Here is a 12,920-nt window from a genome sequence, read left to right as displayed (position 1 = left end):
AGCTGTAAAACTTCTTACCACGCTTGAAAGTTCTACGCACCACAGCTTGAGAAACTGCGATAATCCATCCGGGTGGCTTGTCTATCTCCATTGGATTTATGTTCATCGTTATAGTGGATTCATCAAGGGACGGAGTTTGGCCTACTATCGGAAAAAAATTACTTCTTTTTTGTCATCCGTTGCACGCACAGGTTGGTTCCTTAAAATTCTCTTTGTTATCCGGCTAATTCCATATTTGATTGGCTTGGAGCACTAAAATGTCACCACATGTAATGGCGTTTCCACTCCTTTTTAAAATATTGATCGTGTTTACTACGTCCAATGTCATTTGGGGGATGTTAAGTTCATTTTTCCGGCTTGGAATGAGCAGCATTACTGAGGCAGCAGAATGATAATATCAAGACAACGGGTTTGTCCCTGTTACAATCATATCGTTCATGTGGTCTACCTTGTACTCATCGAACCCCACACAGAGAAAACTACATTCAGCTACCCAGCTATTCAGTCATGTTGTGGATTGCTTATTCAGAGAATGCGGCTAAATTTTTACCATTGTTTCTGCTAAGTTAGTTCCGCCTTTCGAAAAGTTGTGGCCGTCCCCATGCAGTATTTTCACGAACCTACTGCAAGGTATGACCACAAGTATAGGATACTATCTCTTATAATAAGGTGACCGTATTTTGGGAACTTCCCCTGACGCCAAAAAAAACAAGTGAATGAGTGTGTGACCATGATGGCGTGTGCAATAGTTCGGAGTATAAGAAATCCCTGGTGATCATTTCACCAGATCTTCCATCTAAATCTGCCACTCCCACATATCCTTCACAGATGGACCAACTCCTAAAAGTGCTTCAAATGTCACTCAGACAAAGGGATTGCGTTCCTCAATGCGTGTGGGATTTCGAAACACTAGAATGCACAATTGAGAAAATGATGAAAGACACTAGACGAGAACTTGGTCGAGATCGACTACTCATCAAGAAGCTAACTGAGGCTCTTCTTCAACCAGATGATGGCAAACTTTCAAGCAACGACACCGAGGATGGCCCGGAACCAAACAAATTATGCCAACTGCTGTGTGATCCATTGGTCAAATGGGATACAGAAAATCCCTTAACTATCGAGTGTTATTTGAATCAATGTGAAGCTCAGCTTATCAATGCAACCGTGAGTCAGACGGTATTCAATTTCTGAGAATCAAAACATATCAAGCGAATAGTTTTTAGGATTTATTCTTGCATCGTAGGGACGCTCAGTAGCCACTAAAAATAGATGGGTGTTACAAGAGCAGAACACTGACTTTTTGTTTGTCTCACTTTACAGGCTATGAAGAACCAGGTAAATTCACTGAATTCCCACTTGATGGTAACACTGTCAGGCTACAAAAAGATGTTCATAACGGTGGAATCTTGCGAAACGAGTGACAACACTTCCAGCCTGTACGACCACAGTGCGAATACAGTTGTGGACTCACAGGCCACTGTGGATGAATCTGATACCATCTCAAACGGTTGGTCACAGGAATCTATTAGACGTGATTCCGCTTTGGTTCTGTCCAGTCCACGCGATTCGTTTACCGAACTCAACCTGGATTCACACACGGATGGTGATAATGCAGACCAGCTTGAAGCAATGCTGGTGTTGAGACGCGGTCGGTGTAGGAAGTTGGAGGAAGACTTTTCACAGCTGAAGCAACTTACTCTTTGTCGGACGGAGAATAGCCGAGTACTTCGAGAAGCACTTTGTGAGGTGAGTCCCTAAAATACTTGGATTACAACCATGTGTTAGCAATGTGTTGAACTAGCAGAACGTTATAGCCCAATATCATTTCGGTGAATCAAGCATTTCCTATTTCACTTTTGAACAGCGAATCAAACTTGACCAGTTCGACTTTGAGACGTGGCGGCAGAACTTCTTAAAGTGGCAAACCAAAAGGCATTTCCGCGTGTCCGATCTTTTTAAAGCTGTTCTCCCCGTCGACACTTCCTCAGCACAACGGTCACCTGGTACCACTTTCTCAACTGATGGATCTCCTTACTCAGAAGTTGAAGAACGGTGTACAAATGATTGCTCGACGAGCTCTGATATTGCCATCGCCTCTCCCACTCCGAATGATAAGATCTCGATATCGCCGAATAAGTCAGTGGCCTTTGGCAGCGGGAAACAGCGACTCAAGTCTGCCACCTCCCTAGAGCACCTTGGAGTTGTAGATAAACAAGAACTTTCATTGAACATTGAACTCACCTGTTCCCAGTTTGTCCAAGGAGTTCACCGGCATCGTCCCGAATTCAAAGGCTCAGATTGCGTAAGTTTGCGAGCCGCTTTTGCAGAGATTGATAAAAACCGAAGAGGACTCATTACAATAAAGCAGTTGATGGACGCGCTGCAACCAGAAAGACAAGTAAGTGGTTATTACCTTACACCTGTTCCTCTGATTCATGTCTCATTTGTCTCTTAATCAGCAGTGCGTTTAATCCTGCTTTAATTTACCTCGAATCCTTAGTCTTTGTGATGGCATGAGCTCAGGATGACCAATCAGACATCTTATCCTTACAAAGTGTTTCTGGGACACATCATGACCTAGGGGGGGATCGACTCCTCAAGGAACTATTTTGTCCCACAGAGTGGTTGTGTCAAACATGTGGTATCGTAACGTGAAACCTGGTTACTGTTTGAACGGATACAGGGCCTGTTTATTGGTAGGCAACCAGCAGACGTGATCCGTGCGACTCTTAGTAAAGCTTATTTGTGACACTGTTGTATACAGAACCTATTTATTACCAAAACTTCTGTCTTGTGTACGAATCCATGACTACCACTTTAACTTCAATTTTATGCGATGCAGTTTGAAGTCAGGTTGGTACATGTTCCAGTAGTCGCAACCTACTACACAGTGCTTCTTCATTAAGTCTTATAGTTTGCTATGAATAACAGGTGCCATATGTATGTTTATCATCGTTCTGGCCTGTGAGACTTGGAACATCATACTGACCCAAAGAAGGCGGTGCGGATTTAGTCTTTTCATTCTGCTGTATAAGTTATGACTTTAGTGTCTTGTCCACTCTTCCATAGTTGTCTACAGTTCAGATGAAAACCCACCGAAAGAACATGCTCCCGGGTGACTTCATTTATTGGTTTTGTGAGCCACATGATAACTGTGTCGGCCTCATAGTCTCCAGTTACTCAGTTGTGGTATATCGTGACGTAACGCTATCAAAGAGCTGATATCCCTCCGAGTTGCTCGGGCCTACGGAGAAGCGACTGAAATGCCGTAGTGTGACTCGAACAATGGGTCTCGCGTTTACTACTGATCAATCCTGCGTTTGTTCAGTTTTGGATAAGGTCAGCTTGTAGCCAGTCTGCCTCTTGGCTGAAGGTAATGGAGCTGATGTTTGAAACACACACACACAAAACCCTACGTGTAAAGAGATCTTTGATTGTTGGTCGGATCGTTCACTAAGCTTGCTAATTAAACTATGTCCCCCACTAAGAAGTGCTGTCAGTCGATCAGTCATTATTCTGGAGGGTTTACTTCCTATTGATTACCACGTTATCGCTGGCCCCAGCCATCACATAGGGGTCGCCTACCGTGGGAGTGTATTTTCCAAAAGAGACTATTCCCCAGTGGTTCTGCTGGCCACAAGAAATATGGTCCGTAGGCCTGATAACACTGTATATCAGGCCAATCTGTCACTTTGTTAATATCTGATTTAAACCCCTACCAGTGGACGTTCTGAATAAGCCATGACAGTTCGTCACGACCGGACAAATATCCGATTCGTCCACTTTATTGTTATCCAAAATGGGCAAACTCATTTGCCTACATGTCCGAGGCGAGTTATCAAATCATCGGTTGCTTTTTCCACAGCGCCAAGAGATCCCAGTTAGTCAACTGATACAGAATGCCATCGATGCGGAGACAAAGAAGTGTCGTTGCAAAACAAAATTCGTCCCAGTCAAAGTAGATGAGAACAGATATCGGGTAAGTTTCGCTTGTGCTCCTGATCGAAGCTCACCAAGAACTTAGGTGTACGTTTGAACTTCCGATCACTGTGTTGTGAACATAGGAAAATTTGTGTAATTCTCGAGCCACGTATGTGTTTTATTCACAGTGTATAGAGGTGGTGGACCAAACCAGACTTCCCAGTAGTATTCAGCAGTATTCATGGAGTTCTTCACTATGTCTTTGTAGACTGATTACTAGGATGTTTACGTCGGTAGCTAGCTCGAGCTAAGCAAACCAAGTCCCTATCTTTATCACATGAACAAATAGTTGGAGCACAACTTCCGCCATAACCATTGCATATAAGATCATCGAGTAACGCCGTGGTATACAGAGATTCCGGGCGCATACTGTGTGTGTGGGTTAATGATGACAACAAATAACCCACAGTTAAGGTAACCGATCCATATGCTGAATTGTACGTTAGGTCAGCCGCAGACACACCCCTTTCCAATGCCTCTCCTCTCGCACCTTTTTTCTAGTTCGGTCCAAGCAGTCAGCTGTACTTGGTTCGATTTCTGAACAGTATTACGATGGTTCGTGTCGGTGGTGGTTGGCAAAACCTCACCGAGTTCCTAGCCACAAGAGATCCGTGTAGAGGTAAGTCAAACGTCCTGACTCCTTTTGCGTTCCTCTTAGTATTCGCTTGAATTTGTTGATAAGCAACAACCAGTGATCTTGAGACCTGGTCCGTCTGGACAACTTAGTTTTAGAAGGGTAAGTCTGGAAACGGTAATACGGTTTTTCCTGAGACGCTTTCACTGAGGAGGCATCATAGACCACATGTCCTGCGGTTTATCAGCAGTATTTTGGATGAATGTGGATAAAAATATCTGTTGCTAAATCTCTTATCCGCGAGGTGATGTGCTCATATAGGGGTAGACGCACTGCTGACGGCTCTGAATAAAAATTAAAACGTCACCCAACCAGTGTCTTTATTTTCAGTATTGGTTGATCCTACTTTTTACACAGAGGATATCTCATTGGTCACAGAAAACACCTGACGAGTTTTTTATTGACTTCATCGAGCTATGGATGGAATAAAGAATGGCCCCCATGTTGATCATTTTATGTGGGTCCAGCAGCACTGGAGACCTCCACCGCGAAGGCAACATCCTCAAGAAAACTTCTTTCACCGATCCTCCCTTTTAGTGACTCGTCCAGTAGTTTCCCTCTTGAGTGAGCCAATAACGCTTTGTTCACCGATCGACCATCTTTGCCGTTAAGCTGAAATCGTCTTTTTATTTGTCATGCACATGAACTCTGCGTGTAAACATACCAATTCTTTCCTTTGTCCAGTCCGTTTTAAAAGCGAATGCATGTATACAGGGCCCCTTCTATGACGCTAATAGCCCAGGTGAAGGTTTCAACCACCTCCTTCCTTGGGTGCAGGCAAGATGCATGTGTTTCGCGCTTTAGAGTGAGATGAGGATGATTGGGGAATGGCAGCCGATAAACCTCTGGAGCGCAAGGTCTTTGCTCTCAAGAGATTCTGGTGGCTGTTGTATTTCTCTGTCCTATTGCGGCTTTTTGTCATATCTAAAGGCAGTAAGTCATCCGTGCCAGACTCTCAAAGCACCAATATTGTCTCCATTACTTATGATTACCGCACAACACTGGTGTTTGATTTGGATGAGTTATGGTCAACTGGACGCCTTGTAATACTCCATCAGATAATGCTGGCGCCAACAAGAAGCTGATAGATACAATTAACATAGGACTGGTACAAATACCCACTGATGACTATAAAAACATATTCAGTGACATCTCTCTCGCAACCTAACTATGGGGCTCAAACGTGACGTCGTCACTGGGTTGCTCTTCATAACCTTTCGTAGTATCTTGGTTAGAATGCGTCTTTTAACCTGTGCTAGATGCCTGTTTATATTCTGGCCGATTGAAATCAGTATGAGCCACAAGGTTGACTTAATAGAATGATCGGCAAAAATCAGCGTGGTGGTGTAGGGATGTGTGATACTGTGGATATTCATGCTCCTTGTCACATCACTGGTCTGTTCGTCTTTGCGGGCCGACCGAATCATATCAGATACGATATGGCGTCAAGCTCCGTGCACATCTGCAACGGCCTGTTTATCACTGCCCATTAGGTCCTTTCTGACCAGATATTTATTGGAGTAACTAACTACGTTTGGGCAGGATAGCGTCGATCAATAAGGCAAATTCTGGAAATCGTAGTGTGCTGAATTAGTTTGCAGGATAGCACTCTGCAAGGAAGCACCAGCGCATGAAGCTCGTCATTCGGGATTGGTCTGACCAGTGTGGAAACGAGGTAGTTTCACTGTTTCTCCATTTTCTACCCTCAGCCGAATGCCCAGAAGCTCAGATCGATCGGTTGGCTTATAAACTATCTTAACGTGATTCTGCATTGGATGATCTCATCAATTTAGCCGGTCACTTGAATATACAACTCTTGTTGCATCTCAAGGTGAAACTATTTAATCACTCGGTAACTTATTTCCTGAATAGCTTGTTTTTATGCCTTCTTATTCTTGTAAATGGTGCGAGATTGTGCCATTGTCTAGTTACTCTGCTAGCGAGTTTGGACAAGGGATCAGGCCGGTGTTTCTGTCGATAACCAACTATACTGAAAACCAATTTGCTGGTTTAACAGATTACCGTACACAGAGCAAATTAAAACCAAAAATAGTGACAAATTCGTTGGTATATTTCCGGCCGTTTTATGTTCGGCATTACACTTTCTGTTCATCGTACTTACTCCCCGCCCACTGTCGGCACAGCTCGCAATAAACTGCCTCCGCCAGACAGCCGCTCAGTGTCCAGCATGGGTACTCATCAGGTTTCGCCAGCACAATCGATTACTTTATCCCGATCGAGTCCGGATTCCAACTTGGGAAGCATGCGTGTCACAACACTGTCCCGTACGTCTGCTGAGTCGAATGGCTCGTCAAACACAACACCTCCAAAGCTGACTCCTCGAATTACACCAAAACAAGCGCCAAAAGCCATACCAACAACGTCTAAACGAATACAAGGTAGAAATACCAAATCGGCTGAGAGGTCGAACATCAGTGAGTAATGTTGTCTAGCACTTCAGATTGACATCTTGCGTAACAGAGCTACTAGTAAGCCGTAAGCACACTCGCCGTTTGTGCTGTCTCTAGTAACCTTTTGCATTCCTCTCTTCGTTCCACCCCTTTTCGTTTCCGATTACCTGTCAACTTCAACTTCGGGAATCTAAAGTTTTCATTTTTTTTCCGTGGCTCCACCCCTGTCACAACCTTTTTCACCAGTTACTGGGTCTGTTGGTTTTGAAAACGATAGTGCCACGTTCAGTTGTCTATAGCTTTGTGGATGGTAATCCAGGCTGCATGTGTATCGTGTGCGCCGGTCATGATTATGTCCACTTTCACACAAGACACTGGGACCTTAGTCACGATCGGAACAAGTTCTGCCGCTTGAACAGCTTCCACAGACCAAGCATCCAGTGCATGCTTACACCGCCCGGGATGAAATATTACTGAATACAGAGATTCCAAATCAGACATCTTATTTAACCGTGTTCGCCGGTCGGAAAGTGGCTTTCGGGTGCGAAAAAGCAGAATTTCAATGCACTTTCTCTGAGAGGTTCAATGCATAAGCAGAAACATGGCAGATAGAGTGCCAGCACCAGGAAAACTCCTGCTGCAATTCTGAAGCAGGAAACCATGGATATCGTTAAATGGGCAACTTAAGCAACGTGGATGAGGAAAATAGCAGTCGATGTCCGTCGATTACACGATCAACAGTTTCGGGTCAGAGAGCGTTCTCGAGGCGTGCGAGGTGTTTATACTGCTATCTTCTGGCTGACTGATAACCGGTTAGAGCTCAAACGAGGTTCGCCGGATTCGCCTACCTACTTTATTTAGGATGGGTTTCTCCTATAGAAAATGAGTCTGTGCAAATTACATCTCAGATCGCTGTAACCGTGCAGCGAGATCGGCAACATCCGAGCATAACGTTACCGGGTTTCTGTTCCACCGTTTGAACTGATGGCCCGTCTGCAGACCAAGTGGTTCACCCTCAGCGTCAACTGTAGACAAATGGGTTTTCAAGCACATTCCGGTACGACAGCGCAGTTCTTCGAAGGTAGCAGGCAGTTGGGCTAGAAGCGACTCTCTGTGACTGCTGTTGTGGCCAACTGTCAGTTAAGCCAGTTAATGGTTTTGGAACTCACCTGTACAGTTCGTGCTACGATAGTATATCCGGGTTACGGCGAGTTACAGGCGGGTTCACTTGCTGCTCAGAAGGGACTACTCTCCGTTGTTGCATCTAGTGCTGTGGTGTTCTATCCGAGAGGTGAAACTACAAACGAATATCAGCCCACCGTATACTTTATTCCAATGGCGATATTGTGATTTACAAACACCAATGAGCAGGCGTTTGAGATCCACAAGTTACTAGGAGTGTGCGATTTTACTGGGCAGCTTTATCGAACCTAGCGACCTGGACAAATAGACCTTTGGGTTGTTCCTTAAGTTAAACGAGTGACTTCATCAGAGTAGTAGATGTCATCTTGGTTTCAACCCATTCTCACTATCTCGAGTGCGCCTCTCTAGATGTGCTTATCCTGCTTATCCTGGTGCCAGAGATCCCTACAAGCTTTTGGCAACTGTACAACTAAAGTCTGCCAAAGCTTAGCGCGGATGAGGTACCTACCTCAGTTATCAGTTTTGAAAGGGTTATTTCACCACGTATGTGGTTCTGACAAAGGACCATGGTAATTCTAAGAAGTGACATTAAAGCCAAAAGTGTCTGGGTATCTCATCGGAGAGCGAGAATCGCTGAATCAATTTCCACGCATGCACTACAGCGTCACGTGTCAACCGGAAGGTAGCAATGAATGGATTAGTCCTTATCTCAGGTTTCAGGCTCTCGGATTAGTTGTGTTGGACATATGAGCAAGTGTCATGTGATTACAGCCTGTACGTCTGAGGTTATTGTTTTTGTCCATTACTAAACCAGCCTCTATTACACACGGTGACAATACGAAAGAAGCCGAATAGGTCGGCCTGATAAAAGTATCACTGATTGTATTTGGTTTCGATAGAAGTTCACATGCATCCATAAGAGTATGCCGTTTATTGTGGTGTGTTCAAGTAAAACATAAGGTTGATGGAAACTCGGGACTGCGCCCACCTGATGAAAGGGAAAACCGGTCGTGGGTTATCGAATAGTTTTCAGTCTGTACACTGTACTGCGATACTGGCTTATCGTATCAACTGGACCATGTGGTGGCCTGGTGCTGCGCATTCAGTGGGAGCGACCATCATAAACGAGAGACTCAGTCTCCTGTCCAAACCAAATTCTTGTGTAAATGAGAGTATTTGTCGAAATCTGTTCGATTCGGGTTCAAGTAGACCCCAAGGTTGGCGAAAAATCGGGGACTGCAACTATCTAATGAGCCACAAAAATGAATGAAATCGCTCATGGGCTTCCGTACAGATTCCAGCAACATTATGAGTAGAACGCTGCGTCTAGTCATCAGTTTTCTATTGTTCTGGTTTGACATGTTTGATCATAATTCTCACTCATTATGGAAACATTCAAAGTATGGCTTAGTTATTTAGTAAGGTGCGAAACGAGTCCATTTAAATTTTCCCATAAAATGACAGGAAAACTGCACATAGTGTGAAGATGTGTGATTCACGTCATATAAATGTAATGTCGTTAATCGTCGGAAGATAGTTCTCGTTCGTTACATTCGACAGATAATCGGTGGGTCGTCTTTAATTTTCAAGTGATATATTCTTTCATCAGGGAGATCTGTTCCTCGGCATTTAAGGCGGTCTTCGTTCATCTTTCCTGTTCTGAACCAGGCGCCACACGCTTTAACCTGTGCGCACAAAAACTTTCGCGTGTTCTGTCGTGGATTCACAGCATGCATAACCCTGAGCCCTCCATTGGGTGGATGGTAGACAGATGTCTAAGGAATAATATGAACTGCCTTAGGATGATGCATTGGTTTTTTTCTGATGGTGTGCCGTTCAGATCACTTATTCCCTGCCGTCCAGAGGATTCCATGAGACGGATGTGTGGAACAAAACTTTCAAGTACTCATACATTGATATTATTCTTGGTTGAGTGCTTCTCTCATACACTCATGGGCCTTTAGTCTGATTATCAGAGGATTTCGTTTCTGGAGTATTCGTGATGAGAACAAATTGTCACAAAAGCCTGTTGACTCCCCAATGTTTCCCAGGAGGGAGTTTCTTCAAAAGAGGAATCGCCGGAAGCCTTCCTTTCAACTGCTCTTTAGACATTGGTTCTCGTAATAATAAAAGTCTGCACGGCATTGTAGGTTGTTCCAACCGCAAATTAAATGAAACAGACACTGTTTCTGAGCATCATTTTCTCTGTAGACAAACATTCGTTTTATTTCTTCCAATAGATTTAAAAACTTTCCCTTATAATCGTTTATCGCAATCTAAAGATGAACAAAATGATCCTCTGTTTACAAAGACGGATCTCACAATCCATCATGGCCTTCCGTTCGTTCGGACATTGGGCGGGTGCGTATACAAACGTGTCCTCCACTAAGTCACGCCAATAACCTAACACTAGTCCGATTCCAAAGTGGCGTTGCGCATTAACCAGTTCACGAAATCTGACAGACCGCGTGACCCTAGTGCCTCTTCGATCATGCCTCAAGACCTTGTTGTCTGGCAGGTCCATCGATGAAACATAGAATCTAAATATCGTTCAAACAGCCTGTCCTGGTGATGGTATTCGTTGATGGAAAAGCCCTGAGAAAAGCAGTATAGTCGGTAATGTAAGTATTTCACTTCCTTTTGACCGAAGCAGTGTGACTTAGTAGTAATAGATAGTGATAATTGCTCAGCTCCGACACATATTTGATCCGTAGCCGCCGTGCCACTCGAATGAAGCAATAGGGCTCAGATAGTGCCAAGTTTTCAAGCCTAGACAAGAACAGCTGGGATGCGGGGGTCAGTTTCAAACCATGATCTTCCGTTCAGTTAATTAGCACTCTCACCACTGAGCTATCTCGAGCTCATTCATGCCGCATACTACTAAATATCACCGTTTGAAAACCCTAGTCCGTCTCGAAAAATACGTGTTACAAGCAAAATACCTAACTGTATGAAAAACTAATCCACTGCTTATGTATGTTCGGAGGCTGGCAAGTTGTCTCACTGTGGGCGTCTGTATAAAGTGACTGAACTATTGTAATCATAGAAAAAAGTGCTGTTTTGTCATGCCTGAGCAACAAACCTATCCGGCTAGTGATTCACACTGTTGTTTATGTAGGTCTCACCCCGCATGCTGATTTTCCATTCCTGATTTGTTTGCAGAAGACGGTTTGGAAAACGGCAAATCTCACTAAAATTCAAGTTCATCCAGCGCGCATCAACAGTTCACTTTATCATTGGTTTCCTTCCGCGGATTATTCAATCTGATGGACAGCCAACATGTCGCCCGTTGATAAACAGGGGGCTTATCATTGTATTTTATATTCACCAAATCGCTTTTTGTAACACTGCCCTTCTTTCAGTATATACCATGTTTTCCATGCATTGTTGCGTTCCCATACTCATCACGTTCGTCTGACCATACTAGAAAGTCGCCGAATAAAAAAAGGCTTTTTGATTCTGCTTGTATGTCAAGTGGGATTGATGGACTAATAGTGGTCTGTATGGAACAGCGGTTCGAATCCTCTCAGCCTACATCCAGGTTTTCGACTTTTGTTTGTGGGCGTGCGTACGTAGAAACCACTTTATTTATTATTGATTTAAAGGCTCGCGTATTTATCAAAACTTCTGGAGTCCAGCCCTGAGGATGGGAATTCAGGATGGTAGAATACAGAAATGATCGTCAAGGTGATACAGCAGAAGTAGACACCAGCGCATAATGTGATTCAAATATTATGCCAGAGGAACTAAAAATAAGCATTTGAGCCTGCCTACCAAAGACCTTTCCCCAACACCGGAGTTTATGAGGTCTTCTTTGGTAGGAATTTCATCCCTCAAGAAGCGTTGGTTAATGTAATTTACGAAGCGTCGCTTTTTTTGTAAATTTGAAGCTTTTAATGTTTCGGATTCGGCATATCTTTTAGTTTCCCTGCCATTTTGGAGAATGTCTATAATGCAACCGGTGGGAACCACGAGAGCTGTTCGGCTGTCAAGCAGCAAGTCCAACTGGAGCCAACCGTTCACACTGTCACTGAATGGGTTCATTTCGTGTGCACTAGGGCCCATACACCGATGATGTTATCTCGATTGATTAGCATCGTCAACAGGAGGTTATCTGTAACTGTGAGGTTCATGCTTGTGTGTGCGTTCGGATAATGTGAAGGGTCCACAGGCCTAGACGCTGGACTGAGATAAGTGGCAATATGTATAGGTCGATGGGTTTCGATAACGTACAATAATGAAAGGTCATTCTCAAGACCCTCTATTATCTTTTTCACTGAGAAGTAGCTGTCCTACTGTCCCATATCCGGGAGGCTGAAAGCTACTTAAAGTCAGCGTTTAGTTTGTAAGCTGCAACTTCGAATGTGATATATAGTTTTAGCAGCTAGGTACCTAATCAGTTGAGCCACTGTGTTCATTGAATGCAAGTAGTATCCTTCGGTATCGGAAATTTCATGGTTCGATGAAAGCAACAGAAAAGCCTGTTCTACAAGCTTTATTCGGAAGAACAAAAATCATTCGTTCAACTACTGAGCATAGTAATGCTCATGAGCGTCATTAAATGTGTATTTTCTTTATCACTAATGTTGCAAAGGGCAAAATTAACACTCGCATCCTATCCTTGGCTACATCACTAGTTTGATAACATGCCTGCACCAAACAAAAGATTTCTCCGTAGTGACAGAATCGATGCAGGTTCAAGTGTTGATTCGGTCCAGGATTCTCAACGTCTCAACTCGGTTGATACT

The 12,920-nt window shown here is 43.9% G+C and overlaps 1 protein-coding gene across 1 annotated transcript in view; it reads left to right on the top strand.

Moving 5' to 3' along the window:
* Positions 1–11,606, top strand: part of T265_08631 (hypothetical protein) — a gene marked incomplete at both ends in the record, with an annotated part of 91,296 nt that extends 79,690 nt beyond the window's left edge. Inside the window, 7 exons of the mRNA XM_009174493.1 lie at positions 829–1,167; positions 1,324–1,749; positions 1,808–2,401; positions 3,869–3,982; positions 4,486–4,603; positions 6,763–7,053; positions 11,335–11,606. Coding sequence (XP_009172757.1) covers positions 829–1,167; positions 1,324–1,749; positions 1,808–2,401; positions 3,869–3,982; positions 4,486–4,603; positions 6,763–7,053; positions 11,335–11,366 — 1,914 coding nt within the window. The remainder of the gene's footprint in view (positions 1–828; positions 1,168–1,323; positions 1,750–1,807; positions 2,402–3,868; positions 3,983–4,485; positions 4,604–6,762; positions 7,054–11,334) is intronic.
* Positions 11,607–12,920: the final 1,314 nt, after the last annotated feature.

Source organism: Opisthorchis viverrini (assembly GCF_000715545.1).
Source record: "Opisthorchis viverrini unplaced genomic scaffold opera_v5_230, whole genome shotgun sequence".
NCBI classification, from domain to species: Eukaryota; Metazoa; Platyhelminthes; class Trematoda; order Opisthorchiida; family Opisthorchiidae; genus Opisthorchis; species Opisthorchis viverrini.
Note: the sequence above shows the minus strand (reverse complement) of the source record. Positions and strands in the feature narration are given on the sequence as shown.